Source organism: Anabas testudineus, chromosome 14 (assembly GCF_900324465.2).
Source record: "Anabas testudineus chromosome 14, fAnaTes1.2, whole genome shotgun sequence".
NCBI classification, from domain to species: Eukaryota; Metazoa; Chordata; class Actinopteri; order Anabantiformes; family Anabantidae; genus Anabas; species Anabas testudineus.
The window spans coordinates 10,496,509-10,511,783 of record NC_046623.1 but is presented as its reverse complement, the minus strand read 5'-3'; the positions used below and the strand labels follow the sequence as shown (position 1 = coordinate 10,511,783).

The 15,275-nt window shown below is 36.7% G+C and overlaps 2 protein-coding genes across 3 annotated transcripts; one reads left to right on the top strand and one right to left on the bottom strand.

The window, feature by feature from the left end:
- Positions 1–214: 214 nt before the first annotated feature.
- On the bottom strand, positions 215–7,391 carry zw10 (zw10 kinetochore protein). Its single transcript, XM_026373248.1, has 16 exons — positions 7,194–7,391; positions 5,641–5,775; positions 5,447–5,548; positions 5,146–5,223; positions 4,776–4,935; positions 4,314–4,466; positions 3,949–4,146; positions 3,571–3,707; positions 3,301–3,483; positions 2,725–2,948; positions 2,334–2,405; positions 2,065–2,234; positions 1,736–1,866; positions 1,458–1,589; positions 1,084–1,286; positions 215–939 (listed from the first exon to the last, which is right to left on the bottom strand). Exons 1-16 carry the CDS (start codon positions 7,296–7,298, stop codon positions 819–821), a joined length of 2,304 nt encoding a protein of 767 aa, XP_026229033.1. The 5' UTR covers positions 7,299–7,391; the 3' UTR covers positions 215–818.
- A 794-nt stretch (positions 7,392–8,185) lies between these two features.
- Positions 8,186–14,706, top strand: mks1 (MKS transition zone complex subunit 1). 2 transcript variants are annotated; one of them, XM_026370310.1, is made up of 18 exons: positions 8,186–8,556; positions 8,699–8,820; positions 9,199–9,251; positions 9,484–9,651; positions 10,132–10,229; positions 10,408–10,536; positions 10,729–10,833; positions 11,104–11,212; positions 11,315–11,371; positions 11,660–11,702; positions 11,787–11,849; positions 12,453–12,523; positions 12,612–12,681; positions 12,774–12,881; positions 12,986–13,119; positions 13,783–13,865; positions 14,353–14,450; positions 14,586–14,706. In XM_026370310.1, the coding sequence occupies exons 1-18, from the start codon at positions 8,480–8,482 to the stop codon at positions 14,687–14,689; spliced, it is 1,692 nt and encodes a 563-aa protein (XP_026226095.1). In that variant the 5' UTR covers positions 8,186–8,479; the 3' UTR covers positions 14,690–14,706. The 2 variants fall into 2 exon arrangements, with proteins under 2 accessions (XP_026226095.1, XP_026226094.1); XM_026370309.1 differs by having other exon boundaries at positions 10,129–10,229.
- Positions 14,707–15,275: the final 569 nt, after the last annotated feature.

The window sequence follows — 15,275 nt, the reverse complement described above, 5'->3', positions numbered from 1 at the left end:
CAAGGTGTTAGGCTAACCATCTTGTGCAAGTGGATCAGTGTCTTGTCAAAGAACACATCGGATAACAAAACATTATCTCAGTAAAATCAATATTCACGTCTTAGTTTTAAAAGGTTACATGACTGATGAAAGTATAGACAGATGTAAAGAAGTTCCTCTTTAAATCTAATATCATCATATTCATTAAAGCTGTTTTAAAAAAGGTTCTATAAAGTGGAGACCTTTGGTTTATTTATTGGTAATAAATACATCACAGAAGAGTTCACTTTAATGGCTTGAACAAGAACAGTCTTAATAGAAGGAAGGTCCAGGTTTTTTTTTTTTTTTTTTTGTCAGAGCCAAAAGTTTTAGAAGCACTGAGGTTTGTACACATATCACTTAACTCATTGTTCAGAAATGAAAATCGCTGCAGAAAGGCTTAGACTTCTTAACTAAGGATGAACTGTGATAATTAATGTGCAGCAATAAACCCTGGATACATCATGTTAATATATGTAATAGTATGCTACTGGTGGCACAACCTTTGTTGCAGTAAATCCCCATAGATGTAAACTGAGGCTGCAGGACACTGATATAAAGAAGAGTTCATTTAATCTGTTGGACTAACTGCAGTCTGAATGCTAAAAAGGAAAATATCCCACAGACTGATAACACCCAACAATGTCCTTATGACAACTGTTCAATCTAATGTCCATCAATGTAAATTCATGTATTTAAAGTATACAATAGAAAATGGAAAAGCATTGAGGCATGAATCATATTTTCCTCAGAGGAAAAACTGGGATAGAATCTTCTTTGTGGTCATTTGTTCCAAGTGTTTATTTGATTTTGGTCAGAGCCACAGCTCGTCTCTCTGTATTCTGAAACAAGGCTCGGATCAGATTCTTCACCTCTGAACTGGAGAACTCCAACGCCAACGGACCTTTACCATCAGCCCACCTGTGGAGAGAAGTGATGGACAACTCAGCCAACTGTACAAAAAAGTATGAGAATAAACCAGATTTCTTACTCTACATAGATAATTCTTTGTTTCAAAACTAGACTATATATTTTTTTCTAATACTTGTCAAGTTTGCTTCTCACCTGTCAACAATCTCCTGCAAGTTGGCCCGCAGCACAATAACCAGCTCCTTGAAGGTACCCCACTTCTTCACATAGAGAGGCACTTCCTCCTGATATTTCTTGTTCTTGTTTTCCTCAGCCAGAGGGATGAAAACCAGTGGACCTTCCTCAATAATGGTTTGGCACAGAGTGTGGAGGTGCTCCCCATCCTCAGAGGAAATATCCTGTAAATCAAAAGCATGCTATGTGTATGCAGTACATCATCTTCATATCTTCCCAAAACTCTTTGATGACTTTCTCTTTTTTGTAAACCAAGAGATTTGTTAATGTTTTAACACCTATGGGCTCCATAATTTGAAAAAAGAAAAGAAAACAAAACAAAACAAAAAACAAACCTCTAGCATCATAATTTTAGCAATGATTTCTGTGATCGCTGTGTTGAGGAGGTTGCCCATCGCTTTACAATATATGGTGACTGGTAGGACATCCTGCCACACTGTGCCCAGCTGTTTCAACTGATGAATGACCTGTAATCAACCAAAGAAAATAACACATGTAAAAAATACAAACAAAGAATACATAATAAAACAAATTCTTCAACACTGAAATGGTATCCATTAAAAACTGCCACTGAACAGATTGCTACAGAAGTTCAGTGAACCTTTTTTCTCACCTGTCTTACTGCTTTACTGGCTGCTATGTAATTATCTTCATCATCTAGATTGCAGAAGTTGTGAGCAGTGGAAAGTCTCTCCAGCAGTTCAGCTCTCTGGACATTCAACTGAGCTAAGAAGCACTGGGCACCTAAAGGAAAACAAGTAGAAGTGTGAATGAATTTCCACAGAAAATTAATACAGGAAATGTTTTGGAGATGCCTTGATATGGACCAGCGTGTTGGTAAAAATGTCACAAAATCACCAAGAATCATCTGCCAACAACCATAAATTTCAGTATTATTTTTCATGGCAATGTATTTAACAGCTCTAGTACTACTTTGTTTACCTAGTTTCCTGAAACCAGGCACCATGTCGACAAATGTTGCAACACCTTCACTGAGGGGCTGTGGCAAGTGAGCTCTGAAATGGTGGCCCAGCGTGAGGAGGTGGTGGGCCAAGTACATACAGTTGTTGTGCTGGATGGCAGCAAGGTGAGGGAACTTGAGCAGGTTCTCCCTAGATTGAGTAGTAGAGAAACAAGAGACAATCATTCACACTTTCAGGTGAAATGGTTGGTTTAGTTTGTTGTATGTAATGTGACTAAAACGTCCTTACTTGTGATAGGTGGGTACAACATCATGGAACAGCTGGAAAATGTTTCTCACGGTGAAGAAGAGTTGTAGTGCACTGAAAAGAATGAAGATTGATTTTATTTTACAATACAGTATTTATTCACAGATGATGATCTGAAAAGCCTGACAAGCCTCAATATGCTAGGATGATTTATTTAAAAAAATCACAGGGGCTTAAAAAAGGTGTCTATTTATTTACTTATCAATATGTTGAGAAATGAGAAACTTTTATGAGAAATGCTAAAACTTTAAAGAATTTGAATTTACTGTCAATGGAAACTTGTTCTGTTTGTTTAGCAAAACAAAATAAGACACAGGCACACGTGACCCAGGTCAATACAGAAGACAGTAAGGTCTTTGGTGCTGTAACATACCATTGTGTGGAGCTCCCCACGGCCTCACACAGGGTGTTGAGTGCCAGCTCCATCAGCTGCTGCACTGACTCACTGATGCGACAGGCTGGTAGACACAGACTCCAAGCAGAAAGCTGCTTTGTGTTCTCCATTGTCGTCTCCTCCTTTGTGATGTCTTGCTTCACCTTCACATCTGACTTTGGAGCAGGCAGCTTGGGGAGACGGAGTTTTGAGTCTGCTGTGATCTAGAGATAAAAATTAAAGCAATTAAATAGGGAGGAAAAAATGGTAAAACAAATTTCAGGATAACTTAAAACTTAAAACTTAAAAGTGAAAACTAATACAGTAGTTTACTTTTTAGAGCACTTCATCGAGCACTAACTTTAGTTCCACAGACAGAACATGTAACTGCGTGTGTGTGTGTGTTTGTAAAGATAATAAGAAGTCTTACAATATTCTTGTCTTTAAATTGTGTATTTCTGTGTAGTACATTTGCTACATTAGTACATTAAGAGATTGTGGTGTTACAGGTAGTGTGGGTGTGTAGCTTTATACCAGTTTCCAGTATATTCAAACAGACACTTAGTTAATGCATACTTTCACAGTGTTGTGCATCTTGGAGGTCATGAGTTTGCGGGCTGCCACGATGACATCCTTGCACTTCTTGCTGGCAAAGTGACAGTTAACATCCCTAGCATATTTGAGCAGGTCTGTGGAGTCCCCCTGCAGGTACTGCATCTCCTTCAGAGACTTTTCAAACTCCTCTGTTTCCTTGATCACCTTCAATATGTACAAGAAAAGAAATGTGTTCAATAAGAATTCTACTCTATATTCATTACACTAAAGAAAAATCCATTATGTCCATACAGTGTTGTATTTCTCCAGCTGACTGCTGTTGGTGGGGATGGAGTAGAGCAGACAATCATGGATGATGCACTGAGAAAGTTCTTCCCAAATCAGTTCTCCCAAGATAGTTGACAGTTTCTTATCACCAATAGATACATCTGAAAAATAATAAATGTAATATTTCAGTAGAAAGTTAGAGGTAAGCATGGATAATAGATATGATGAATATTTCTGCTGTTGGGTCAGGGTATTGCTACTGATAATGTAATGACAAACATTTCCAACATTTGGTTAACACCAGTTTAACACCTGTGACTGGTTAGGGAATGAGAAACCAAAGAATCAGGATGCCAAACAGAATGACAAAGGCTCAAACCTAAAGGCTCATTTATACTGTACCTAGCAAGTGGGAGTGCAGTGTCTTGAGCACCAGCAGCAGTTTGGTGTAGACCTGTGAAGGAGTAGATCGCTCCTCGTGGCTCTCGTCCAAACACTGTAAGGACAGGAAGGTTCCCTCACCCTGCTGCTCTGACACCCTCACTGAAAGTGATGCGTATATCACCAGCGGCTTCAACATATTCTTTAGCAGTACTTGACCTGAGTGACAGAAACAACATAACAAAAACCAGCACTGAACACAACCTTGAATACATAGTATAATATAATACAGATATATACATCAGTATTTAAAAGCTAAAACTGCCAAAAAATGTTATCAAATATCAAATAAAATGAAAGAAAGAGTGAAGAGAGTTTGTTTTTACTGAAGAGTTTGATCTTGAGCTGAAGATCTCTCTGGATTGCCAGAGCTTGCAGAACACAGCAAAGCAAAGCAGGTGGTTTTGCTTCACCGTCCTTCGTGAAACCCTGGCTCAGGTTCAGCTCCACCTTCAGGAGTGAATTCAGACCTGCAGGCTCTAGTTGTAGAAATACAACACTGTCACTGCTAATGCAACACATCTGGACAGCCTGTCACATTAATAAAATGCATCCAGCAACACTGGTGGGAGAAAGTCTCGTATTTTTTAGTGATTGTCTCCTTTACCTTTAAGACAACACTGAGCCCTGTAACATTTGACAAGCTTAGCCTATTTTGTTAGATGAAAATATATTTTGTAGCAGAAAGTTTTTACCCATCATATGGTACAGTTCACTTCATATAGTTGCGCTATGTGACATTTTACTAGACACTGAACATTTCAAACAGTTTTATGTGGGAGTCTTACCCTTAGATGATGGTAATCTCCAGATGACTAGGCGCTTCCATTCATCTCCCAGGTGGTAAATTAAGTTTTCTCTCTGCACCGTCAACTCAGAGCTGAGAGCACTGAGAAGTGGCAGCTGGGAAGTCTTCCAGCCCTTCAACAAATCTACACTGACCCTTGCCTGATAAAAACATTACCCATTGATTAGTGTGGTGACTGCATCAGGGCAGGAACTTAGTGTGCCAATTTCAACTTCTGAAATGAATCAGATTTAGCTTTGTCTTGCAGAAGAATCCAAATTAGCTTGGTTGGTGTCTGTGTTAAATTAATTTTGCAGGTTTACTTAATAGCAGAAGGAATGCTGCGTGGACATGATGTAAGCAGCTCTTACCTTTTCCAGCTGGTTGGCTGCATCAACATAATTCTTTTCCAGCAGAGCTTTGCTGAACTCCTCCATTGCACTGTGAAACTGAGTCACACAGAATATTCAACACCCATCCAAAACTATTTTTAGTACTAGTCATTTGTTTTAAATTTACAACTCTACACATTTAGGACAACATACGGTAACTTTTACAAGAAGATATTAAAAAACAGTTTATCTTTTTTTTCTACATGATGCTTTATGTTCATAATTTCTCTGACATTATTTGTGTATTTCATTATATCAACAGATGTCAAGTATAATGTACCTCCTTCAGATGTCCTAGCATTGTTATAATTATAGTGTTTTTCTCCAGCTGCTGCTTCAGCTTTGCATATTCAGCCACGGCCACATGGATATTTTGCTGCACCTGTGATGACGCACACAACAGTTAAAAGTTGAACCTGTCTGTTCTGTTCTTTCAGAGGAGCTAGCTTTACTTATAAACAGTGTCACTCATACCTCATTCTCAATGCAGCTTTTAAGGGCATCCATTTCTTTGGAGACCTCATCAACCTGCACCATTAGCTCCTCAGATCCTTGAAGACTAGGTAAGAAGTCACCATACCTCTTGTTTATCATATCACATACTTCTTCCTGGGAAGAAAAGATGCAAAAAAAAAAAGTTAATAAAGTTAATAGAAAATTTGTAAGGATGGGCCCTTTGTTTTAAAGCCAGGGCACTGATTGTGAGGCAATATATGTAGTAATATTATTTATATTTATTCTTTGTTTATATTTCTCAAGGTAATTATACTGGAAATAACAAACCCTGCTGCACTATGCACTTGCTCATTTTTGACATGATCTGTTTAAATAGTGTAAATATAAGTTTTTAAATAGTTTTTTCATTCTTTTTACTGTATTCTTGTGTTCTGTTTTTTTTTTTGTTTGTTTGTTTCCATGAATGGTCGTTGTCATGCAAGGCCTACATAAGCATCTACAGCAGACAAAGTCAGACATTCAATATAGCACAACATTTGTACTGGATTCTTTTCACAATGATTAGGAATTCACCCCAAATCAGAAAAGCTCAGGTACATGTTTTTTCAGGATTGTAATGCATAAGATTTCATACTTTTTCCATACTGTTTAAACTCTGAAAAAGTGAATAGTATAAATACTACTGGTAAAACACAGAAAAACAAACAAACAAACAAACAAACAAAAAAAAGAAATTGTAAATGTAAAAAAACAAACAATTAAATACTACATAGTTCATAGTTCAAGTCTATTTGATCCATTTTTGCAAACAGCAACACATCTATTATGGATAAAGTATTTTTGTTTGACACAATTAACCCAATTAAATTTAGGTCTTTGGGAGAAACCTAAGGAAAGATGTAAGTTATTAGCAAGATAGACATTCTGATGTGCCAAGAAGGTGAAGATCAAGTCCCAGTGTCACTGAGAGCGTCTTAGAAAGCGAGAAAAACACTATTCGTGCACTAAACATTCATACAAAAAGTAAGCTTTACGCTATTTTTCATAAATTTTGTTTCTATTATTAATATTGAACTTTTGATGTCGTTATTGATGTTTTAGCTAAGATGTTTGTTTATAAGCTAAAGTTACACATATAGGCTAAGGTTTTTACTACAGTTATACTTTCCCCAAACGCATCCTGAAACGATAACCAGTTATTCAATCTACAAAGGTAATACTGCTAACGAAAATATAAATATATTTAGTTAATGTTTCAAATATGTCCTCACATCGTGTGATTGTATCTGATGGAGCCACGTAGTAACCCAGATGTCACAAATGGTTAGCTAACAGTCTGGCTATTAAACTCACTTTAATAAAACTGGCTAAAAAGCTCACTGTGTATTATCTAACGTTAATGGTCTTATTAAAAGTCATTGGGTGTTTTTTTTATCTAACGCTGCGTAGGATTAATAAAGCGTCCTAACCTCTCCATATATCATAGCGCTAACAGCTAACGCTAGTTTAAACTTTAGCATTAACGTTACTTAGCGTAGCTAATGCTATGCTAGATAGTAGACTTAGGTTACCTTTGTATCTTCCACCTTGCGCGACATTTTGCTTATTTTGCTGGACAGGTCTTCTTTCTCAAGTTTGCCAGAGCTGGCAAGAACATCAGTCACAAACGACGCCATCCTGTAAAGAAAATAAAAAGTTCCAATATTTGAGAAAAGTGTGACAGGTCAGCACCACAACAACAACCCAGGACCCGCCAGGCGGCGTGATTGGTTCCGCCTCGCCTGTCTTCTTCTTCGTTTGTCATTTAACGGTAGATTGCGACCACAGTACACCGTTACCGCCGCCAAACGATAGGGTAGAGTACTGTTAGTCTGTGAATTTATAGGGCCCAAGGTCCCATAAATGAATCCAATAACAATCTGGAAATGTCACACGTGAAAAGCAAGGAAAATAATAAACACACAATAAAATACAAAAGCATGTTTTGTAGGTAGTGGAATAATACAGGACAGAAATGGCATTAATTTGTATTAAAAACAGTCTTGTTCACACTTCATCCCCACTGAATGTTGTTCCTGTACCAACAAAGACCTTTCTAATGCTGCAGTAAAATACACTACAGACAGTATATCTGAAATATTGTCCAAGCCTCCAATTTAATGAACTTTCCTGTACTTTACATACCGATAACTAGTTTTATCCTGTAGAGCTTCTTCTCAGCCTGGGGGTCGAGTCACAGAATAAATCAAAGTGGAAGTGAGATAACTGACTGGAGAAGAAAGAAGTTTTTGATGCACAAACCCCTTTTTAGACTTGTAGTATTCTCTAGTATAGAACGGTTGTTGGGATTAAAGCCGGTGGGCCGGTTAAACTGCAAGCAGCACATAGACATAAAAAAATGTACCAGAGCTCCAATAAAAAAAAGAAAGAAAATTATTTATTAATTCTTGAGCAGAGGTAATCCAGTATGAAGAAAACCTTATTGCATTGGAACTGGTTCTACTGACTCCAGCTCTGCAGGTGGCGCTGTAACCCAAAGAACAAAAACAAGCCCTCCCCCATCTCTATGGCAACGACAACTATCCATTTGTTGTGCTTCATTCTTGATTTTAAGTTTGTTGACTTATTGTGGTAAATATTTTCTTCCTGCAACACAAACTGCTTTGTTGAATGCTGCGTTGACATTCCTGCCAGATATATGTTACAAACGCTGCGCAATAAGGCGCACGTTGCAAGAGGTAACTAATAAAACCAGTTGGGTGATACCTCTAGCTAACGAAACGTGCTAGCGTTAACCTAGCTAAAATCAAACCATTAGCGTTTCGCATATGTTTAAGGTTTACTAAATGCTAAATACATGGCGGACAGCTGGAACACAGATACGGGAGAAGCTGTGTATCGTTCTCGGGATGTGGTCAAAAACCTAAAAATGAAGTAAGTAGTAGTAATGTTACTGTAATGTCAATATTAGCATCGGTACAAAACTCAGACGTGCTAACACAACTTAGAAAGGTGGACTCGGGGCATGTTATTTATATATATATGTATCTTATTGCATATGTTCCCCCCACCTAAGGGTGCGTATAGAGAAGGTGACTTCCACAACAGCACTTTCTCAGCACCTCCAGCAGCAGGTTTTGTCCCAGCACGACGGTGGAGCCATTGAATTGGAAACCCTCACTTCACAAGGCCATAAGGGTAATGTTACTTATGCAGTGATCTTAATTTTCTCAGAAAAATATTTCTGAACAGTCTCGTTTTCATAATTTAGTGTTTTCTTTGTACTGTGCGTGTGTGTTACACCACTTTAGTCATCATACTGTCCATACATCACTTGATCTTGACCTTAAGTCATTTAGATAGAGATGGCAACTACTAAATAGTTTTAGTTTAAACACCTGGAAATAAAAGCTGAAATATTGATGTTTTGTCTAATATGAATCTTTTGATGTAAAACCCAAAGATTTATTAGTCTACAGCAATTTTCCAATACTTGTGTATGTGTGCATGTTTTAAGTGCTTGTTTCCTTCAAAGAATATTTTATTAACATAACATTTCTCTTACTCTCTCGCCAGGTGATAATGAGGAGGAGCTTGTGGTCGGCTGGCAGGAGAAATTTTTCAGTCAGGTAGAACTTTGTGTATAGTATAAGTATATAGTATAGTATCCTTATCTGACAGAAAGTTCTGATAAACTTTAAATGCCAATTCTGAAAATGCCATAGATTAAAAAATAACCCTAAAATTCAACAATAAAAGCCAATTTTGTGATTAATACTTTACTTTGCCTAGTAAAAATCAAAACGTATGTATATTTATGAATCCCACTACAAATGTATAACATCCTGCGTGTTGTTCTAGTATGAGATGGAGCTTTTCCAGAATGAGGCAGTCTGTCAGACGCCTCTGGACCGTCAGTACCACAAAGAAGTCAAGGCCCTCAACAGGAACAAGAGCCGAAGAAATAACAGGATTTTCACATACACCGACCATGACCGTTACACAAACTGTCTTCTTTTCCACCAGCTGGTAGGTTGTGCTGCACCAGTGTCGGCACCATCATCTAGTAACTCACATTACAGGGTTATTTTTTACATTCAAACCAGATAAACATCAAGTTCAACTTAAATAAGTTTAATTAAGCTTACTAATATATTAAGCGAATAAGCTAATTTCCTGGAGTTCCTACCCTGACTGTGGTCTTTAAATTCATGGCCACCTTTTTCTAGTACCACTTTGAAAAGATGAAAGGCCCTTTCTGAATGCAATGACAAACACAGATTTTTTTGGGGTGTTCTGCCATTTTAGTCAGCGGCTTTAAATATGTGTGACCCAGAAGTCGCACATATTTAAATTTTCTCGTTTGCAGTCACTGAAAGAAGAAGCGTCTTTTCTCCTGTTGTAGTCACATGTTCCAAATTAGCTGTGAAATAAATGCGACACCACAAAGTTTAAAAATAGTCTGTAACTGTGTTTTTAAGTAGTTTCTTGTTTTTATCCATAAAGCAGCAAGCCACTGACTTATTGACCCCAACCAAGTCCAGCCCCACTTTTTTGGCTGAAAGGATGGCCAGTGTGAGACACAGACGTCAGGACAGACACACCATGTAAGTGAAACTCCAGCTCACTCTGTGGAGCGTATAGTACTAATCAAATTGTATAAACACATTGGCATTCTAGCAGGATATAATTTTATTCAGAAGCTTAATAAATTCTCAAAGACAGGGATTCTGGTGTTAAATGTTCTAAAAAGAAATGTGACAGAGGGTCTGGTGTATTTTCCAGGGATTGTAGCATCCCTAAGTCAAAAATCGTCAACTGGGAGCCCACAGAGGAGTTTGTGAAGAGCAGTCATGTAGTGAATAATGCAATGCAGACCATGCATATCATGGCAGACCTGGCACCCCCTGGAAGGTAAGACCATAACCATACATTCTGTTCAGTAATGGGTGAATGTAAACATTGCATTTAGGACACAAATCTTGTAGCTCAGAAATTGACCGTGGCCAAACTTTTTTGCTATTAGCAGGTTTCATTCACAAATTAAAAAATTCTTGATGTTATATAGTTCAGATTTTCTCAGTTTCACTATGCTTAACTTCTCAGCCTGGGACAGAAAGAGAATGAATGTTTGCTGGTAACCATAAAAACAGATGGGAATGGAACAGTAATTTTAAAACCTGACTTCAACAAAGGCAAAGAACCTTACAGGCAAGTTCACAACATCACTATCTCTAGCATTCTCTGATATTATGTTTTGAAACAAATGTATGGCTTACAGGAAATTAAGTTTGGAATGGTAAAACTGTATGAAGGCACACTAGCTGCTAAAGGTCCGCTACTTTATGTAAATATAATATTGAAATATCAGCAAATGGGTGCATTGTGGTGATATAAATAATACAGTTTGTTTATTATTAGGATAATATTTATTTTTTTATTAATCAAAATAATGCCAATATGTAACCTGCTGTCAAGTAGGATTGTAACAGAGGGGGAAAGGAGAGAAGTTTGGCGCCTTACTGTGGAGAATGTATCCACAGCCATGAAACCAGATGATAAGGAGAAGGAACAGAACATGTACAAAGATGTGAGTTCACCTTTTTGACCTTTTCTTCAGTGGAGTTTATGATTATTTATGAAGTCAAGTGACATGTATTGAGAGATGGGCCTTTTTTTTCTATATTTCTAGTTGTATGTAAGACACAAGGATTACCTCAATAGCCTAGTTGGACAGGACTTTGAAATGGTAAGTAATATGATAAAATACAACTGAACTTTCCCTGCGCCCAAAGCTACTAATACAAAGTACTTGTTTTGTCTAAAACCCAAATGATATTCAGTTTATCAAATATGACAAAATAAACCAGCAAATAATCACATCTGAGAAGCTGTAGTCAGTAAATGGTTGGCATTTTTGTTTGAAGAATGATTGAATTTATCAGTATTAACATTAAATTGATCTCAGAACAATACTTTGGTGGTCCACAATTGGCCTTGTAAAGTCCTTTCCACTCACCAGATATCTTTCCACTAGCCTCCAGGGGGAATTCTGCGTTACTTGATGAATGGAGAGATAAGTGAGTAGGAACTCTGTGCTCACAGTACACGTTTCTAAATGACTAGTCTTTAGTAATTATATCACTTTTTTTCTCTTTGTGCAGTCTCAGCTAAAGGCTTTGAATATGACAACTTATACATCCACTTCTTCATGGAACTGCCCAACAGTGAGCCATACTTCATTATTATTAATATTATTATTATTGTTCCACTATGTTTATTGTTGAGGTCATAGTGAGGTCATGCTGTTCAAAAAACAAATTCCCAGCTGCTGTTTTTTAATCTGTCAAATCTGTCAGAAACCAAACAGTGTCCCGAATGACTGTGAACATAATCCATGAGTGGACAGCTTTGTGTGTAATAACAGCCTTGTTGATGTTTGTAGACCCTGACATTATCTTTGTATGATGACAGTTTGTGACTATAATGTATTAATAGTTTTGATAACAATTCACCTTGCACCTTACCTTTACCTTGTGAGTGGTGCCCCCCTTTTTACATACATGAGGGGAACTAAACATTAGGAAAACCTCTCTATATAATGCACACCAGTATGACTAAACCACCCACTATGACCTTAATAATAAACATATAGCAGAACAGACACTTTCAACCTAAAAACCGAAGTAGAAGTTGCATTAGATTGTACTTAATAAAGAGAATAGTGACTATTTATGGTACTGTTTACATTGTGATTGTTGCAACATTATAAATCAGTTAACTTACACTAAATTTATCAATTAAACTTGAATTATTTTTGTTTGTGTAAGATTGGTCCAGTTTGCCATTCCAGTCTCTCTCAGGGGTTACCCAGACATGCCGGACCAAAACCTCAGGGAAGGTGTGTATAGTATAAAATAAACTGGTACATAGCCTCAGAACATGTCTGCTGAGATTTGTCAAACTTTAAACATTCACTCTGCCAACAGGAAAATGTAGCTTACTTCAGTTTCCCCTTCAGCTTTGAGACTTTCTACATGAGTGAAAAAGAGAGTGATGGTTAGTATAACACATGGGATATTATAAATTATTGTGTTGTGTTACTTAATTTAAAATTTTTTACTTATATAGAAGTTTTCTCCATATTTCAGAATCAATACCCCAATGGCCAGTGCTCTACTTCAAGGTACTTTCACTTGACTTCTGGCAGCGCTATCGGACTGAAGGCTATGGTTATTTGCTTTTTCCCGCTATACCAGGTATACCAAGCAACTACTTCTACTAATCCATTATCTAATCTGGAGAGAAGTTCACTGTATCAAGGGAGATCACCTAGCAGTCTTACATTTCTGTGTGTTTTCAGGTAAACATATAATAACATGCCATACATGGAGACCACTTCAGATAGGGACAGTCTCTGCACTGAGACGTTTCTTTATCGGAGGTTCTCCAGAGCTTGAAGACAACAGCTATGTCAGAATACCAGGAACCTTCAAGGTAGGTTGAAGCTTTTTTTGAAGCTGTCTGGAAGAGAGAACTGAATTTATTTAATTTTACCTTTTTTGTGCTCGAAGATGTGCAAATTACCTTTCGTAGCACTATGGTTATTTTTTAAGTTAAACAAGGCCATAAAATGTATAATACAGTTAAAAACAACATTAATAAAACTGTATAATTGTGTGTAAGTGTTTTATGTGTTATGTAACAGCTTCACCAAGGTAAATGATGCTCCTGTATGTCTGTATATGTTTTGTTGTTAAATAATTACACAGTGTACATTGGTGAAGATTTTCAACTTAAATTATTTTTTCATGAAGATCTGATATGTGATTCAGTGTTCTGTTTTGAACTGTGTACATGATTAGATATCATATCTGCTGAGGTTATTAGGCCAAAATACAATAAGTAATTTGTTTTCTTTGGTTTCATAGATAAACATCAATGTGTGGCATGTTTTCTGTTAGTATCAGCTAAAGAAAACGTATATACAGTAAAAAAAATTAGACTTATTATTATTATTATTATTATTATTATTATTATTATTATATTTTATAATTATTTCTATTAATTTATTGTTATAACCAGTGTATTCATTGTGTCAGTGTTCTTATTGTGTTAATAATGATACCGATTTTTTATTTCATTTTTTAATGGCTATAGGGAGAGAGACTGAGTCGCTTTGGCTTTTACACTGAAACCACTGGAAGTGTCACTTTTAATTTGCACTGCATGCAGCAAGCACGGTAAGCCATGTTTAGGTTACCCAGCACTGATGGGAAAAACCTGTCTACAGCAACACAGTGAACCAGTTTACTGCATCTGATTTAGTGAACTTGCCAGTCCAGGACAATAGGACCATTTACTGTTACCATTTTTCTCATGGCACAATATAAACATCAAAAGCCAACCAAATTGTTGTTTTATGGGTTTTTAGAGACGCAAAATGGTAGTGGTAGAGTTTGCGTATCTTATTTCTTACAGGCTTTATCCCCAGTCTGCGTCATTTGACTGTTGTGTGTTAAGATAATTAATTTATTATTGAAGTTCTGATGGATTTCTTAAATTAGTAATGTAAATATGGCAATGCAATAGTGACCCACATCTATTAGTGTGAACATTTGTGTTTGTTTGTTTGTCTACAATATTTTGGTGCTCAGTATTTATTCTATTAATATCTGTATGTAGTATCTGGAAGTGTGGTTTATTATATCAATATTATGTTCATTTAAGGGCCTTTGTTGATGCCTCAATGTTGAAGAAGAGGAGGCAGAAGGTTTTTGACCAACTAGGAGGATTTAGTCAGCAAGGAGCTGTCTGCACCATCTTAGGTAAAGACATTCACTCAAAATTCGTTGTTCGTTATTTCCTATACAGTTCACTTAAGATCTGGTGGTTTAATGTTGAGTGGGAGATCAGTTTGCATAGGGTCTGTATTATTTATAATGTTTTTTTTTCTTTGTCAGAGGCTTTTCAGAGGGCCAGGACAAAGATGCAAGAGGCCCGTGAAAGTCTTCCAAGAGACCTCATCAGCACTACCTCCCAACCCCCATTTGAATCCTCTGCATAGGTGTAAACACTGTAGAATGGAAAAAAACAACATATTGAGAAGGAATTTTGTGGTATAGGAGAAAACTCAAAATGTCTGCTAAATGTGATATAGTATAATGTATTAAATAGTCTTAATTTTATACAGTGAACAATGCCAAAACTGAAAAAAAAAACTGCAGAAAAAGTAACACTTTTTCCATATTTATTACTGTCATATTTTTTATATATACATTTTTTGTATGACCTATAACCAGCGCTTTGTGTATTTTTATGATTAAAGTGAAGGTCCTTCATATTTCATACAAATGTATCTTTAGACTGTCTGCTTTTTATATGTTTTTCCACATATCTTTTAGATAGAGGTAACTATAAGCGTGTGGTGTCAGGCCTAAAGTTGGTCACAAGGCTTTGATCATGTTTTCAGTGAAGGTGACTGTAAAAACTATTTGATTCCATGAGGAACATAATCAGTTGCTGTTGTGCAGTCAAATACTACAGATCCATGTTTTGTCATGATCACTTTACATGACAGTTAAAAATAAACTTCATTTAGGCTGCTATGTGTATACACCATGAAATTGTCTCTGTAAATTGTCTGAATTGCA